At 56.9% G+C, this 13,371-nt stretch overlaps 1 protein-coding gene across 1 annotated transcript; it reads right to left on the bottom strand.

The window, feature by feature from the left end:
* Positions 1–4,277: 4,277 nt before the first annotated feature.
* LOC122385383 (caprin-1-like) lies at positions 4,278–13,090 on the bottom strand. The gene is made up of 6 exons (XM_043373615.1): positions 12,928–13,090; positions 7,850–8,098; positions 6,949–7,101; positions 5,841–6,528; positions 5,544–5,680; positions 4,278–4,993 (listed from the first exon to the last, which is right to left on the bottom strand). Exons 1-6 carry the CDS (start codon positions 13,036–13,038, stop codon positions 4,292–4,294), a joined length of 2,040 nt encoding a protein of 679 aa, XP_043229550.1. The 5' UTR covers positions 13,039–13,090; the 3' UTR covers positions 4,278–4,291.
* Positions 13,091–13,371: the final 281 nt, after the last annotated feature.

Genomic DNA, 13,371 nt, shown 5'->3' with positions numbered 1-13,371 from the left:
GAAAACGGCCTAGGCAGTTTGAAACGGCCTAAACAGTTTGAAAACGGCCTAGTCAGTTTTCAAACGGTCTGGCGAACTACAACAGCCTCTGAAGATTGAACTTAATGGATCCAGGTTGGTCGATGATCAGGTTGCATCCATGTGGATGTTTGGGCATTCCATGCCGAATGACTCGTCTACATACGTCGAACATTTTCTTACTGTGCTGATGCTCGGCCCGGCCGTTTTTCGACAATATTACTAATTATACAAGTTCACGGTCCGCCTGTGTACGGCCATCCAGTTGATAGAGTCTGGTGAAGCCACTGCTGGTGAGGTCTGGTGAAACGTATCACTACAAGACTCACCGATTTTATTTTGCGGCATAAAACGCCGGAGCGAGCAATGGACATCAGAGTTCACATCAGTGGCGCGGGAACCGGGGGGGGGGGGGGGGGGCCAGCAGGGGCTGAGCCCCTCCAACTTTTTGGCTGGGGGGGGGGGGCTCGTAATGTATTTGAGCCCCCCCCCCCCGCTGGAGGAATCGAAATCTGAAATCTACCAACATAATTTCATAGATTCATACATAGGCGCGGGAACCGGGGGAGGGGGCAGTGGGGGAAGCTTGCCCCTACAGCTCTGGGGCCGTGGGGGCGGTGCCCCACAACTTTTCATGAGGTCAGGAACCGTTGGGGCAGCTTGTCCTCCACTAATTAGGGGTTGTGGGTTGCAAAGGAAGAAAACATGTTAGTGAAAAATCCACCTCTTTCACTGGCTCGGCAACTCATTTGGCAGATTAAAACCTTTATTCCAGGCTGCCAAAACGGTAGTTTCTTCACTTATCTGAGAAGGAATAGCGGACTTTTTTGCAAATATTTTCGTTTTTTTTTTGTTGAAAAGGCGTTGAGTTTTCATACGGCCTGTAACACATACACCGCCGCAGCCGTCCGACACTATTCAGCGCTCTGGAGCTGCAGCCCGCGCCGGCCGGAGCCCGCCTGGGCCGCCGCCGGCTCCAGCCTGGGCGCTCCCGGCGCCCCCTGACGGCTCGGGGACAGGACGATTGTGATCGGCCGTGCATCCTACATTATTCACGCTTGGACATTTCAATGTTACCGGGAAGCGTCGGCCGGGAGCCGCAAATGCCAGCATGTTATGATGGCAACAATCCGAGGCCTCTAGCTGCATGCAGATAGCTGAGGCCGAAATACGTCACCCTGGGATCAGTGGCAGCTCTGGACTCCGAGACAGTCACAGACTGAGGAGTCATTGACAGTCCTCGGCTCAGTGAAAGGCCAGAGCCCTGGGCTGATGGCTCGCGCCCTGAGATCAGTGGCAGCCATGTTGAGTATTTGTACTCAGATCCATCCATCCAAGGCCCTATATAGTCATTCATCAAGCTGCGATCCTAACGATCTGAGGGCCAGTGAGCCGCCAGGGTCCTGCCGACCACGATGGAGGCTGGGTGGCCCAAGGGTGGCCCTCTCCACGGCCGACGTCGGAGCACACGCCGCTGCCGCTAGGACATGCTTGCATTAGGCGGCCATTCCCGGAACAATGAGCAGCAGTCGCCGGCAGACTGCAGCTGCAGCTCGCCAATTCAGTGACACGTATGGTTTATGCTGCAGAACACTTACAACTTAAATCGGCCGACAGCGAGCACCACTGTACCCGGCCGCAGTTCGGCCATGCCATGCCATGCCTATGAATGAGTTATGAGCGTCGCTCTCCTGTCGCCGGCCCGTGCCGTGGCGGCCCCCACAGCTGCCGTCCTGGACAACAGCGGCCCCCACAGCTGCCGTCCTAGACAACAGCGGCCCCGACAGCTGCCGTCCTGGACAACAGCGGCCCCCACAGCTGCCGTCCTAGACAACAGCGGTCCCCACAGCTGCTGTCCTAGACAACAGCGGCCCCATACAGCTGCCGTCCTGGACAACAGCGGCCCCCACAGCTGCCGTCCTACACAACAGCGGTCCCCACAGCTGCTGTCCTAGACAACAGCGGCCCCCACAGCTGCCGTCCTGGACAACAGCGGCCCCCACAGCTGCCGTCCTGGACAACAGCGGCCCCCACAGCTGCCGTCCTGGACAACAGCGGCCCCCACAGCTGCCGTCATAGACAACAGCGGCCCCCACAGCTGCCGTCATAGACAACAGCGGCCCCAACAGCTGCCGTCCTAGACAACAGCGGCCCCCACAGCTGCCGTCATAGACAGCAGCGGCCCCAACAGCTGCCGTCATAGACAGCAGCGGCCCCACAGCTGCCGTCTCTCGACAACAGCGGCCTTCACAGCTGCCGTCCTGGACAACAGCGGCCCCCACAGCTGCCGTCATAGACAACAGCGGCCCCCACAGCTGCCGTCATAGACAGCAGCGGCCCCACAGCTGCCGTCCTGGGCCTCGTTTCATAAAGCGAGTCCGTAACTTACGCCGGTTTTTGGTCTTGTATTGCAAGTGCATGTGAAGCGATGACGATAATTTGAATCGTTGAGTTTATTTGTCTTGCAAGCAAGAACAGAAGGGAAAAGGGGAAATAAATTTATCGCTTCACATGCACTTGCAATACAAGCCCAAAAACCGGCGTAAGTTACGGACTCGCTTTATGAAACGAGGCCCTGGACAACAGCGGCCCCCACAGCTGCCGTCCTGGACAACAGCGGCCCCCACAGCTGCCGTCCTGGACAACAGCGGCCCCCGCAGCTGCTGTCCTAGACAACAGCGGCCCCCCACAGCTGCTGTCCTAGACAACAGCGGCCCCCACAGCTGCCGTCCTAGACAACAGCGGCCCCCACAGGCCACAGCTGCCGTCCTGGACAACAGCGGCCCCCACAGCTGCCGTCCTAGACAACAGCGGTCCATCGACAACAGCGGCCCCCGCAGCTGCCGTCCCTCGACCGCGGCGCCATAAAGAAAGGCCCGAACGGCGCCGTGGGACTCGGAGAAGACCCCAACCGTGGAGCGGCTAGGTTCCAGCGCCACCTCTTTCACCAACAGAGTCAACCTCGGAGCCTGGCCGGATTCTGTCGACGCGCTGCGAGTGTCTAACCCACTATAGGTACACCAAACAGCGCCCAGCGATCCGAGCGTCCATCCACCGCGCGCCGGAGTCGGCTCGGTGCGCCGGGCGCCAGTGCCGGCCGTGCCGCCCTGCGTGGCATGCCGCTGGCCGGCGCTAGCAGCGGTGCAGCGCGGCCCGACCGACTGCCCATTCTAGGGGCTGTGAAATGCAGCGTCACCTCGTTACGGGCGATCGCGGACAGCGGCTGGTACACGGCAGGAGAGGGAAACACTCCCCCTCTGCACGGCTGCCGGGGCGGTCACGCTGACACGCGCATGCAGAAGGCATGACCACCTAAATCTATGATAAGTACATAGATCACCAACACGCACCTTGATGGATAACGTTATGATAGAGCCGTTGAGCAAGAACGAGACAGGGGCTAAGGCCGGCAAACCACACATGAAATGACACTGAAAAAGACAAGGATAGGTTTCACAGTTTCTCTTCCGCGCAGTGTACACATCACCCACCGACCAAACACCGGTTCGCCAAACCGAACAACAAAATTTCTTGATACAATAGCCAAAACTTTCCTCTTGAAGCTTCCGCCGGGCGAGACATATATTGAGCACGCCACCCTCCGCACAAGTGCCGCCGCCGGATGCATGGGCTGATCCGAGGCCGGGGCAGCTGGGCTGGGCGGAGCACCGCCGCCACCCACCGGGAGCCGGCCGCGCGACACCACACCGTGGCCCGAACGGCCAGCTCCGCGGGCACAGACAGCCGGGACGGCCGGAGCAGGACAATACGCCAGCCCTCCGCACCCGACGCCGGACCGCGGGCGACACCATTCAGCAGTGCATGTGTCCGACACGGCCACCGCGAGCACGGGCCTCCGGCTGACTGCGCGCCGCACTCGGCCAGCAGTCCAGCGAGCACGGCCCTCCGGCGGACTGCGCTCCGCACTCGGCCAGCAGTCCAGCGAGCACGGGCCTCCGGCTGACTGCGCGCCGCACTCGGCCAGCAGTCCAGCGAGCACGGGCCTCCGGCTGACTGCGCGCCGCACTCGGCCAGCAGTCCAGCGAGCACGGGCCTCCGGACTGCGCGCCGTACTCGGCGAGCAGTCCAACGAGCACGGGCCTCCGGCTGACTGCGCGCCGTACTCGGCGAGCGGAACGCAGCCGAGCCGTCCGGCGAGGCCGGCGGCCACCCACTCACTGTGACAGCCGCGTCGCTGCATCCACCACAGTTCTTAAATCCTCACCAACAGGCGCTCACTTTGGGCTTGAAAACCGGGACTCAGTAAAGGTATTTATTTTCTTACGAGTCTCACACAACTGTCAATATTACCACAAACGCTCGTGGTATGTCTGGGGCGGCACCCACGGGGCCGGGCGCCGGAGACGGAGATGCGGCAGCGCCCTATCGTGGGCCGGTCCGCAGCCAATGCCCTGGTACAGGTGCCGGGCGGCCGGCCGGCCGGGCCGTGCGACCGGCGCGCCGCCGGGAATGCTGAGCCGGCCGGCCGGCGGAGTCGGCGCCGCGCCGGACACAGCCGCCCTAAATCGGTACAAAGGCGGCACGCTTGGCTAGCCAGCAGATGTGAAAGACAAATAAAGACATGAAACCGAATGAGGAGTACAAGTTGGCTGCGTGTCGGCCGGTGCCGGGCGGCGGCGCTCTCCGCCGGCGCCGGCGGCTCTCTGGTCCGTATATCGCAACACCGCACAGTGGGCGCCGCGCTACTGCGGCCGCGCCGGGCCGCCGCGAGCACCGCGCGGCGCCCCGCGCGCGCCGCCGGCCGGACCGCCACGGCCGGCGCGGTAGGGCCGCTCGGCGCCGGCCGGGCCGCCGCGGCTCGGGCCCGCCCGCTCTGCGCGTCTCTCTTCGCCGTAGCCGCCTCGGCTGGAGCGCGGAGGACGGTCGTAGCCGCCCCGGCCGCGGGCGCCGAAGCCGTTGGAGGGTCCGCGACTCCTGGCGCCTCCGCGGCCGCCCCGGTAGCCGCCTCGCCGACCTGAGAACAGATGGGAGCGCAGTTAGTTGGCGGACAGTAGTCGGACGGCGGAACGACCCGGGAGAACCCACCATTAATGGACAACCGCCCTGATACTCAAACATCAGTGCCACTTCCCATTATAATCTTAAGTTTGCTTCGCGCCCTGTCGCCATCTACATAGACGCAGGAGAAGCCACGAAGGTCGACCGACTGCCCCGATCGGACACATCACCTGGACACGAATAAGTCGCTACGTTTAGCCATCACGGGGATGCATCAATATGACATTCAAGTGCCTTGGTGGTAGGAAACCCTGGAGGGCACCGTCATATGTTTCGCGATTTCCTCTTCGCTCGCCCCTTGCAGTTTCGTTTCCCCTTCGATTGCTCGATTAAGTACAGCGTGTGCCACCCAGTAAGTCATTAAGCACGACTCGTGAGCGGAACATAACACGGCCGGCCGAAGACCAGCGGCCCGTCAGCCTAGCTGGGTAGGACAGACACAGAGCCGGCGCCACACGGCTGAGTGTTGGCCTGCCGGCACGGGCGGCCGCTCGGGCCGCACTCACCGTCTGCGCCGCCCCAGTGGCTGTCGCCGCCGTTCTCCCAGGTGTCCGTTTTGCCGTTGTCCCAGGTCTGGGAGGCGCCGCCGTCCCACTGGCCGATCTCGGTGTCGCGCTCGCCGTCGCCCCAGGTGGCGCCGCCGCCGCTAGCCGCCGGCGCCGGGTCCGCCGCACGCGACGCCCACGCGTTCACCTCGGGTGCGGGCGGCGCCGGCTCGGCGGGCGCGGGCGCGGCGGCGGCGGGCGGGGCGGGCGCGGCGGCGGGCGGGGCGGGCGCGGCGGCCGGCGGCGGCGGCGCCGCCGGCTCGTGGTTCGGCAGCGGGATGGGCGGCGGCGGGTTGGGCGTGGTGTCCACCACTGCGCCGGCGTACACGGCGTTGGCGGCGGCCAGCTCGGAGAGTGCTGCCGCCGCCGGCAGGCCGGCGAAGTTGGTGTTGGTGAACGTCTGCGACGGGATGGCGTGGTACTCGGCCGCCGGGAAGCGCACGGCGGCCGGCTCCACGGCTGCCGGCTCGGCCGGCCGCAGCAGCTCAGATTCCTGCAGGAAGTTGATGCTGGGCTGCGGCGGTGGCGCCGGCGCCGCCACCGGCACCGGCATCGGCACGGGCACCAGGCCGGCCGGCGGCGCGGCGGCGGCCGGGTGCAGCAGCACCTCCTGCGGGTAGGGCGGCGAGTCGCCGGCCGAGCCGGGCGCCGGGCCCGGCGCCAGCGCCACCTGCCCGGCCGGCGGCTCGGCGGCGGCCGGCTCCGGCGGCTCGACGGCCGCCGCCTCGGGGACGGCTGGCGCCGCGCCCTCCGGCTGCAGCCCGTTCTCCGGCTCCGGCTCCGGCTCCGGCTCTGGCTCGGCCTCCGGCTCCGGTTCGCTCAGCACGCCGCTCTCGAACACGGCCTCCAGTGTCTTGGCCAGCGCCTCGTAAGTGGTGCCGGATATTTTCTTTTGCGACCGGTCGGCCAGCCTGAGGAGGTGCTCGGCGGCCGTGGACAGCTGGTCCTGCGGCACGACACGCGGCGGCCCGGTCAGCGCCGACGCACACACATCACACACTCACGGCAACACAATAGCCCATACCCCCCCCCCCCCCAGGATAGATTTATGCGCGCCAGCACCAGGAGATCACGGTAGAATCTCCCGGTAGATTTTAGCAGCAAAACAGTCACCCAACGGGCCGTGCCACCGGCCGACTGCACCTGGCTGCGGCTGCGGCTGTTCCCTGCAGCTGCGAAGCATCCCCGCCAGCAGCACCGCGCACCCAGCGCCACAGCGACTCGAACCCGGGCCCTCCCTGCCCGAGTCAGGGGCACTGTCTCCCGACTCTGAGTCAGCTGCCAGCTATAACTACGGCGCAGGAGTCAAACTGAGCCGGTCCAGGGGAGGGGAGGGCCGGCCCTCCCACCGCCGGGGAGCGCCCACCTTGAACGGCACGTCCGTGTCCTCGCGGCTGGGGGTGACCAGCTTGAAGATGGTGTCAATCTGCTGCAGCGCCGCGTCGCTCAGCTGCGGGGCGCCGCGCGCGCCCGCCAGCAGATCCTCTCGCACACGGTCATCGATGCCCATCAGTGTGTCCTGGGGACGGGGCGTCAGTGAGCAGTAGCACTTCCCTGCAGGGTCCGTCCACAGTGTCCACTGTCCAGCGCCCGCTGCGGTCAGCCCGTGGCCGCCCAGTTCACAGTGTACAGTGTAGAGACCGCCCGCTCCAATTCCAGATAGCAGTATCCCTCCCATCCCCAACAGCATCGGCCGTCACAGCCGACACAGAGCGATACACAAACACCGACACAGCGCAGTACACAAACACCAACAGTCGACACAGAGCGATACACAAACACCGACACAGCGCAGTACACAAACACCAACAGTCGACACAGAGCGATACACAAACACCGACAAAGAGCGATACACAAACACCGACACAGCGCCGTACACAAACACAAACACCACCACAGAGCGATACACAAACACCGCCACAGAGCGATACACAAACACCGCCACAGAGCGATACACAAACACCGACACAGCGCAGTACACAAACACCAACAGTCGACACAGAGCGATACACAAACACCGTCACAGAGCGATACACAAACACCGACACAGCGCCGTACACAAACACAAACACCGCCACAGAGCGATACACAAACACCGACACAGCGCCGTACACAAACACAAACACCGCCACAGAGCGATACACAAACACCGACACAGCGCAGTACACAAGCACCGCCACATAACGATACATCAGTCATGCAAACTTCTCTGGCGAGCAGCGACTCAGCGCGTGAGCTGACGACCCTCTGCCCTGCTGCCGACTGACCTGGAGCATCAGGATGCGCCGCACGCGCTCCAGGTCGTGCTGCAGCCGCTCCTGTTTGGCGGCCTGTTTGCGCTGCCGGTCGAGCTTGGCGTGCTCGTCGTGGTGGGTCTGCAGGCGCGCCAGCGTCTGCTCCAGGAAGGTGATGTTGCCGGCCACCTCGGGCAGCTTGGCGGCCGCCTGCACCTGCTCCACCTCCAGCTGCTTCTCCAGGCCAGCGTCCAGCTTCTCCTTTATGGCCGTCAGGTTTTTCTGCAGCGCCACCGGCCATGCGCACGTCAGGCAAAGGTAACGACGGAGTACAAGCAGGGCTATCAATTTCAGCCAAGACCTGGTTTAAACCGGTTTAAACCAGGGTTTGAAGGGAAAGGCAAAACTGGTTTTTGCCAGTGGTTTTAATCAGGGGCGTCGCTACGGCTCCCTAACTTATACGGACACATTCTGTTGGTCGCCACACTCGTCTGAGACGTTAAAGGGACCCTCCCACCTTAACATTAGTTTTGAGTTGAGATAGCCAAGTTTGCGGCCAGGCTCAGAAACCACCATTTATCCTGGTCGCAACCCCCGCAGCTTTATGGTGTTCAAGAAATTTCTTCCCTTTACTTGCAGGGTGGGACCAGCGTGGTCCCTATCTCTTAACCATTACGGGAATCTGATGACGTCATCAGGCTTTCGAACGTCCGTTAAATGTTTGACTAAAACGTTTTGTAGCACGCGGTGGTATATGCTGCTTTGCGCGCAACAAATGCCGCACTTTCAAATAAAGTCCCTAGGAACAGCGGAGATCCCAAAAAGTAAACAAAAGTAAAAGTCTAATATCTTGAAAACCGGTGAATATTTTTCGATGAAATTTGGTAGATATTCGTTGTTGCTCTTTCTGAACCGAGCGACATCACTTTCATGCCAATTCATTAACTTTTTTGAAGGTGGGAGGGTCTCTTTAAAGGGACCCTCCCACCTTAACATTAGTTTTGAGTTGAGATAGCCAAGTTTGCGGCCAGGCTCAGAAACCACCATTTATCCTGGTTGCAACCCCCGCAGCTTTATGGTGTTCAAGAAATTTCTTCCCTTTACTTGCAGGGTGGGACCAGCGTGGTCCCTATCTCTTAACCATTACGGGAATCTGATGACATCAGGCTTTCGAACGTCCGTTAAATGTTTGACTAAAACGTTTTGTAGCACGCGGTGGTATATGCTGCTTTGCGCGCAACAAATGCCGCACTTTCAAATAAAGTCGCTAGGAACAGCAGAGATCCCAAAAAGTAAACAAAAGTAAAAGTCTAGTATCTTGAAAACCGGTGAATATTTTTCGATGAAATTTGGTAGATATTCGTTTTTGCTCTTTCTGAACCGAGCGACATCACTTTCATGCCAATTCATTAACTTTTTTGAAGGTGGGAGGGTCCCTTTAACCTCATCAATTGTTATCTGCACTGCAGTCAACCAAACGTTCTGCGTTTCGCATGCTGTATTCAACGGGAAATCAAATTTGAATGGAGACTCGCGGGCCGTAGGTTGCCGAATCCTGCTCTAAAGTCTAAATAATCGAATAACAGGTAAACACGACACATAAAATCGGAAAATTTCCACCCATGACCCCTCGTAATGTCCTCGAGGTCATCTCAGGTCATGGAAGGTCTCTAGCAGTTTTGACCATAACTTTTGATAGAGACATGCTAGAGCGATGAATACGCCTTAGTTCAATGACCTTGACCTGCGGTCAAATTTTCAAAATGATCTTTGAAAGTCAAACTATAGTTCATTCGACGCACCCCGACGAGAGGAGCACAAAGCTGGCAAAAGCAATACCGTGGCTATCTTGGGTCAAAAGTTATTAAAGATAAACATTCTTCATTGTAACGGCTTAGTAGTGGTGTGTGTTTACCCCCCCCCCCGTCCCGGCGCCGGTTAAAAGTTTTTACCCTCTGGAGGCTAGGCCGTTGGTCTTGGAAAAAGCTGAGGAGGCTAAATGATAGGGTTAATTTAAACTTTGTTACACATTTTCTACCTTTTAATATAGGACGAACGATATTCTATATAAAATAATGTTTGGCGCGGAATCTTATTACGCGTTGGCCACTCATATTGCGTAGTTTAACCCTCGCCCTGGCAGAGCATTTTTCATAACACGGCCTAACGGGGGGGGGGGGGGTCCATGCGACCTCCCCTTCGCGATTGGCTCCTATGGCACATAGAAACACCAAATTTGGTAGGTAACTGGTAAGTCATAAGTGAGCCCCCTGGAGTTCTCGCCTTTGTGCCAATTTGGTTGCTCTAGGTCAATATTAGGGGGGGGGGGGGGGGTATGGATGTAAAATTTCGCTTAAAACAGGTCAAAAGTTTTTCGCTTATAACTTTTGATCTAATTAACCCGCATCGGGCCGGGGGGGAGGGTGTTTGAACACCCCCCCCTGCAGTTTTTGGCACACATGTTCATTCATCTTTTCTACACATGTTGTGAAAATTTCAGACCCAGGGCTCTCAAGGTCAGGTCGTCAGGTCAAGTGACCTTACCACAGAAAAAGTTTCAATCCTCGTTATAGCTACACCGACTGAACGATCGCTTTGAAACTTTCAGTGATTTTTTTTAAACAAAAACCATCATCGTATATTGACACAACATACAAAAGAAAAACAATTCGAAACACTGAGCAGAGAAATATACCAAGGAACGCCTCGCATACGACAGTCACCTGTAGGCAAACGCCTATTACTTCTGGCGTTCGCTCGATCCACACCAATCGGAATAGGCGCTGGCGTCTTACGCACGATGCTTGGCAAACACTTCCTCCTCCAGGCATTTGTCACTTCTTTCTTAGCGAAGTTTAGCACCGCCTCCCTTTCCCCGGTCACCGATGTTGGCTTCCTGGCCGGCCGCCATCAGCTTGATAGCCAACCGCTGTCAGCTCGCAATCCTACCGATATCGACTCGCCAGCCAGCAGCCATCGGCTTGCCAGCTAGCCACCATTGGCTTACTTAAGCCGTCGATAGCATCTCGCTAGCCAGTCGCCAGCAGCCCGCTAGCCTGCCGATATCAGCTCACTAGCCAGCTGTCGGAATCTTATTGGCCTTTTCAACGAAAAAAGAAAACATTTGCAAAAAAGTGAGGTATTCCGTCCCAGCCGAGTGATGAAACTACCGTTTTGGCAACCTGGAATAAAGGTTTTAATCTGCCAAATGAGTTGCCGAGCCAGGGAAAGAGGTGGATTTTTCACTTGCATGCTTTCTTCCTTTGTGACCCACAACCCCTGGAGGGATCCAGAGCGTCGTAAGCCTCGTCGTAGCTGCGACGTGTCGCAAGTTGTGTAGTAAGGCGTTTTTGGAGGGATCAATCGATGAGTAGCGTTACTTAAGTAGTTAAGTCTGTCGCAAGTTGCCTGATTTGCGACACAGCTACGAATTTGAAATAGCAGTCGTAAGTTGTGTCGCAAGTTAACCTTGCTTTGAGGAAAAGGTCACAGGTCAAAGGTCATTCGGGTCATGGTCACGAAATTTAGATGGTAGGTGTAAAATTGTTTGAACTTGAGATCCTGAAAATTTGGTTACAATCCGTTGACGCTAACGCGAGTTATAGAGCTTGAACCGATGGGTCGTCTGTCAGGGCTCAATCCGTGCCAGCGAGAGTGTTGAAAATGGTGCATAATATCTTATATTCACATTCATTGGGGTATTCAGAGATATAAAGTAGCCTTATACCATTCCAGCAACTACTGGCGAGTCCAGAAAGGCAGTCTTGGACGTTGCGGAGGGCATCCCCAAAAGATTCTCCCAATTCCAAAAACAACGTGTCCCAGATGACCCCCATGACCTCCAGTTGAGCTCTGTGATGACCCCAGTTGACCTCTGTGATCTGCCGTGTCTCAGATGACCTCCGCGACCTCCAATTGAGCTCTCTCATTACTCCAAGCTGACTTCTGTGACCTGACATGTCCCAGATGACCTCCAATTGAGTTTTGTGATGACCCCAAGTTGACCTCTGTGACCTGACATGTCCCATATGACCCCTGTGACTGCTAAGTGACCTCTCTGATAACCCCAAGCTGACCTCTGTGACCTGACGTGTCCCAGATGATCTCAAATTGAGCTCTGTGATGACCCCAAGTTGATCTCTGTGACCTAACGTGTCCCATATGACCTCTGTGACCTCTATGTAACCTCTATGATGACCCCAGTTGATGTCTGTGACTTGACATGTCCCATATGACCTCCAATTGAGCTCTCTCATGACTCCGAGCTGACCTCTGTGACCTGACATGTCCCAGATGATCTCCAATTGAGCTCTGTGATGACCCCAAGTTGACCTCTGTGACCTGACGTGTCCCATATGACCTCTGTGACCTCTCTGATGACCCCAAGCTGACCTGTGACCTGACGTGTCCCACATGACCTCTATGACCTCCAATTGAGCTCTGTGATGACCCCAAGTTGACCTCTGTGCAGGGGTGTCATTTTCCAAAAATGATTGGTAGGGCCCAAAGGCGGCAGCCGGCCATACTTGTATGTGACAGGGCTTACAAGGTAGGAATCCTCGGTCAGACTTGATGGATCCACCGGTAGGTACTTTGCACGGTACTTTTAAGACAGACTGTTCAGTCTGTTTTAAAAGTACCGACTGTACAGTCTGTCTGAAAAGTAGGTACCACCACCAAAGTAGGTACCATTTTAAGACAGACTGTACAGTCTAAGTACCAACTGTAAGTCTGTCTTAAAAGTAGGTACCACGCAAAGTGACAGTTACGCGCCCTAATCCATGAAGAAGAAGAAGAAGAAGAAGAAGCAAAGTGACAATGGATCCATCAACTCAAACTTGGCAGTCCTTCATCGGTCAGGCTTGATGGATCCACAGTCACTGCACGTTACTTTTAAGACAGACTACCTACATACCCTTTATAAACAAAGATTTACTTTTAAGTGTTGATGGTACCATTCCAGAATGACTGATGAATCCGCAAATAAATCCAAGCATAAATATTCAGCGTATTTTTGCCTGCTACACGTGGTCCCTAACGACAAAGAAACCCGTAATAGTAGACCAATATGGCGCAAAATCGGAACAGTTTCCTACGCCCGTTTTACTTACTTTACGCTGCTCCATATTCTTGATCTTGAATTTAAGATATGTCATAGCCTTTTGGAAGGGATCGGCGTTCTCAGAAGCCATGTTTTCCTGCTTGACTTCGACGGAAGGCATTTTGGTAAAGAAAGCAACGCACGAGCGCCCCCGCGAGACGACGGAAGTGAACTTCACAGCAACTCACAGCTGCCATATGACATGTGAAGCCTTTCTTTAGAGGAATTTCCCTAACCTGTTTTCCCATTGCGTATCTATTTGTGCCTATTTGTTAGGTACTGCAATTTTTACCTTTCTTAACCATACGTTGTTGTGAATGGGACAAAGGTCATTTGGCATATAGCAAGTGTCAAGACCTCTGTCAGCATTTAAGGTATTTAATATGACGTCACTTTGAATAATATTTCGTCTTTTGCAAATAACATTTCCCTGATACTTAACTTCACGCAAATA

Source organism: Amphibalanus amphitrite, unplaced genomic scaffold (genome assembly GCF_019059575.1).
Source record: "Amphibalanus amphitrite isolate SeventyFive unplaced genomic scaffold, NRLGWU_Aamphi_draft 000216F_arrow, whole genome shotgun sequence".
In the NCBI taxonomy this organism is placed as follows: Eukaryota; Metazoa; Arthropoda; class Thecostraca; order Balanomorpha; family Balanidae; genus Amphibalanus; species Amphibalanus amphitrite.
The sequence above is the reverse complement of the archived record's forward strand: the minus strand, read 5'-3'. Positions and strand labels throughout refer to the sequence as shown.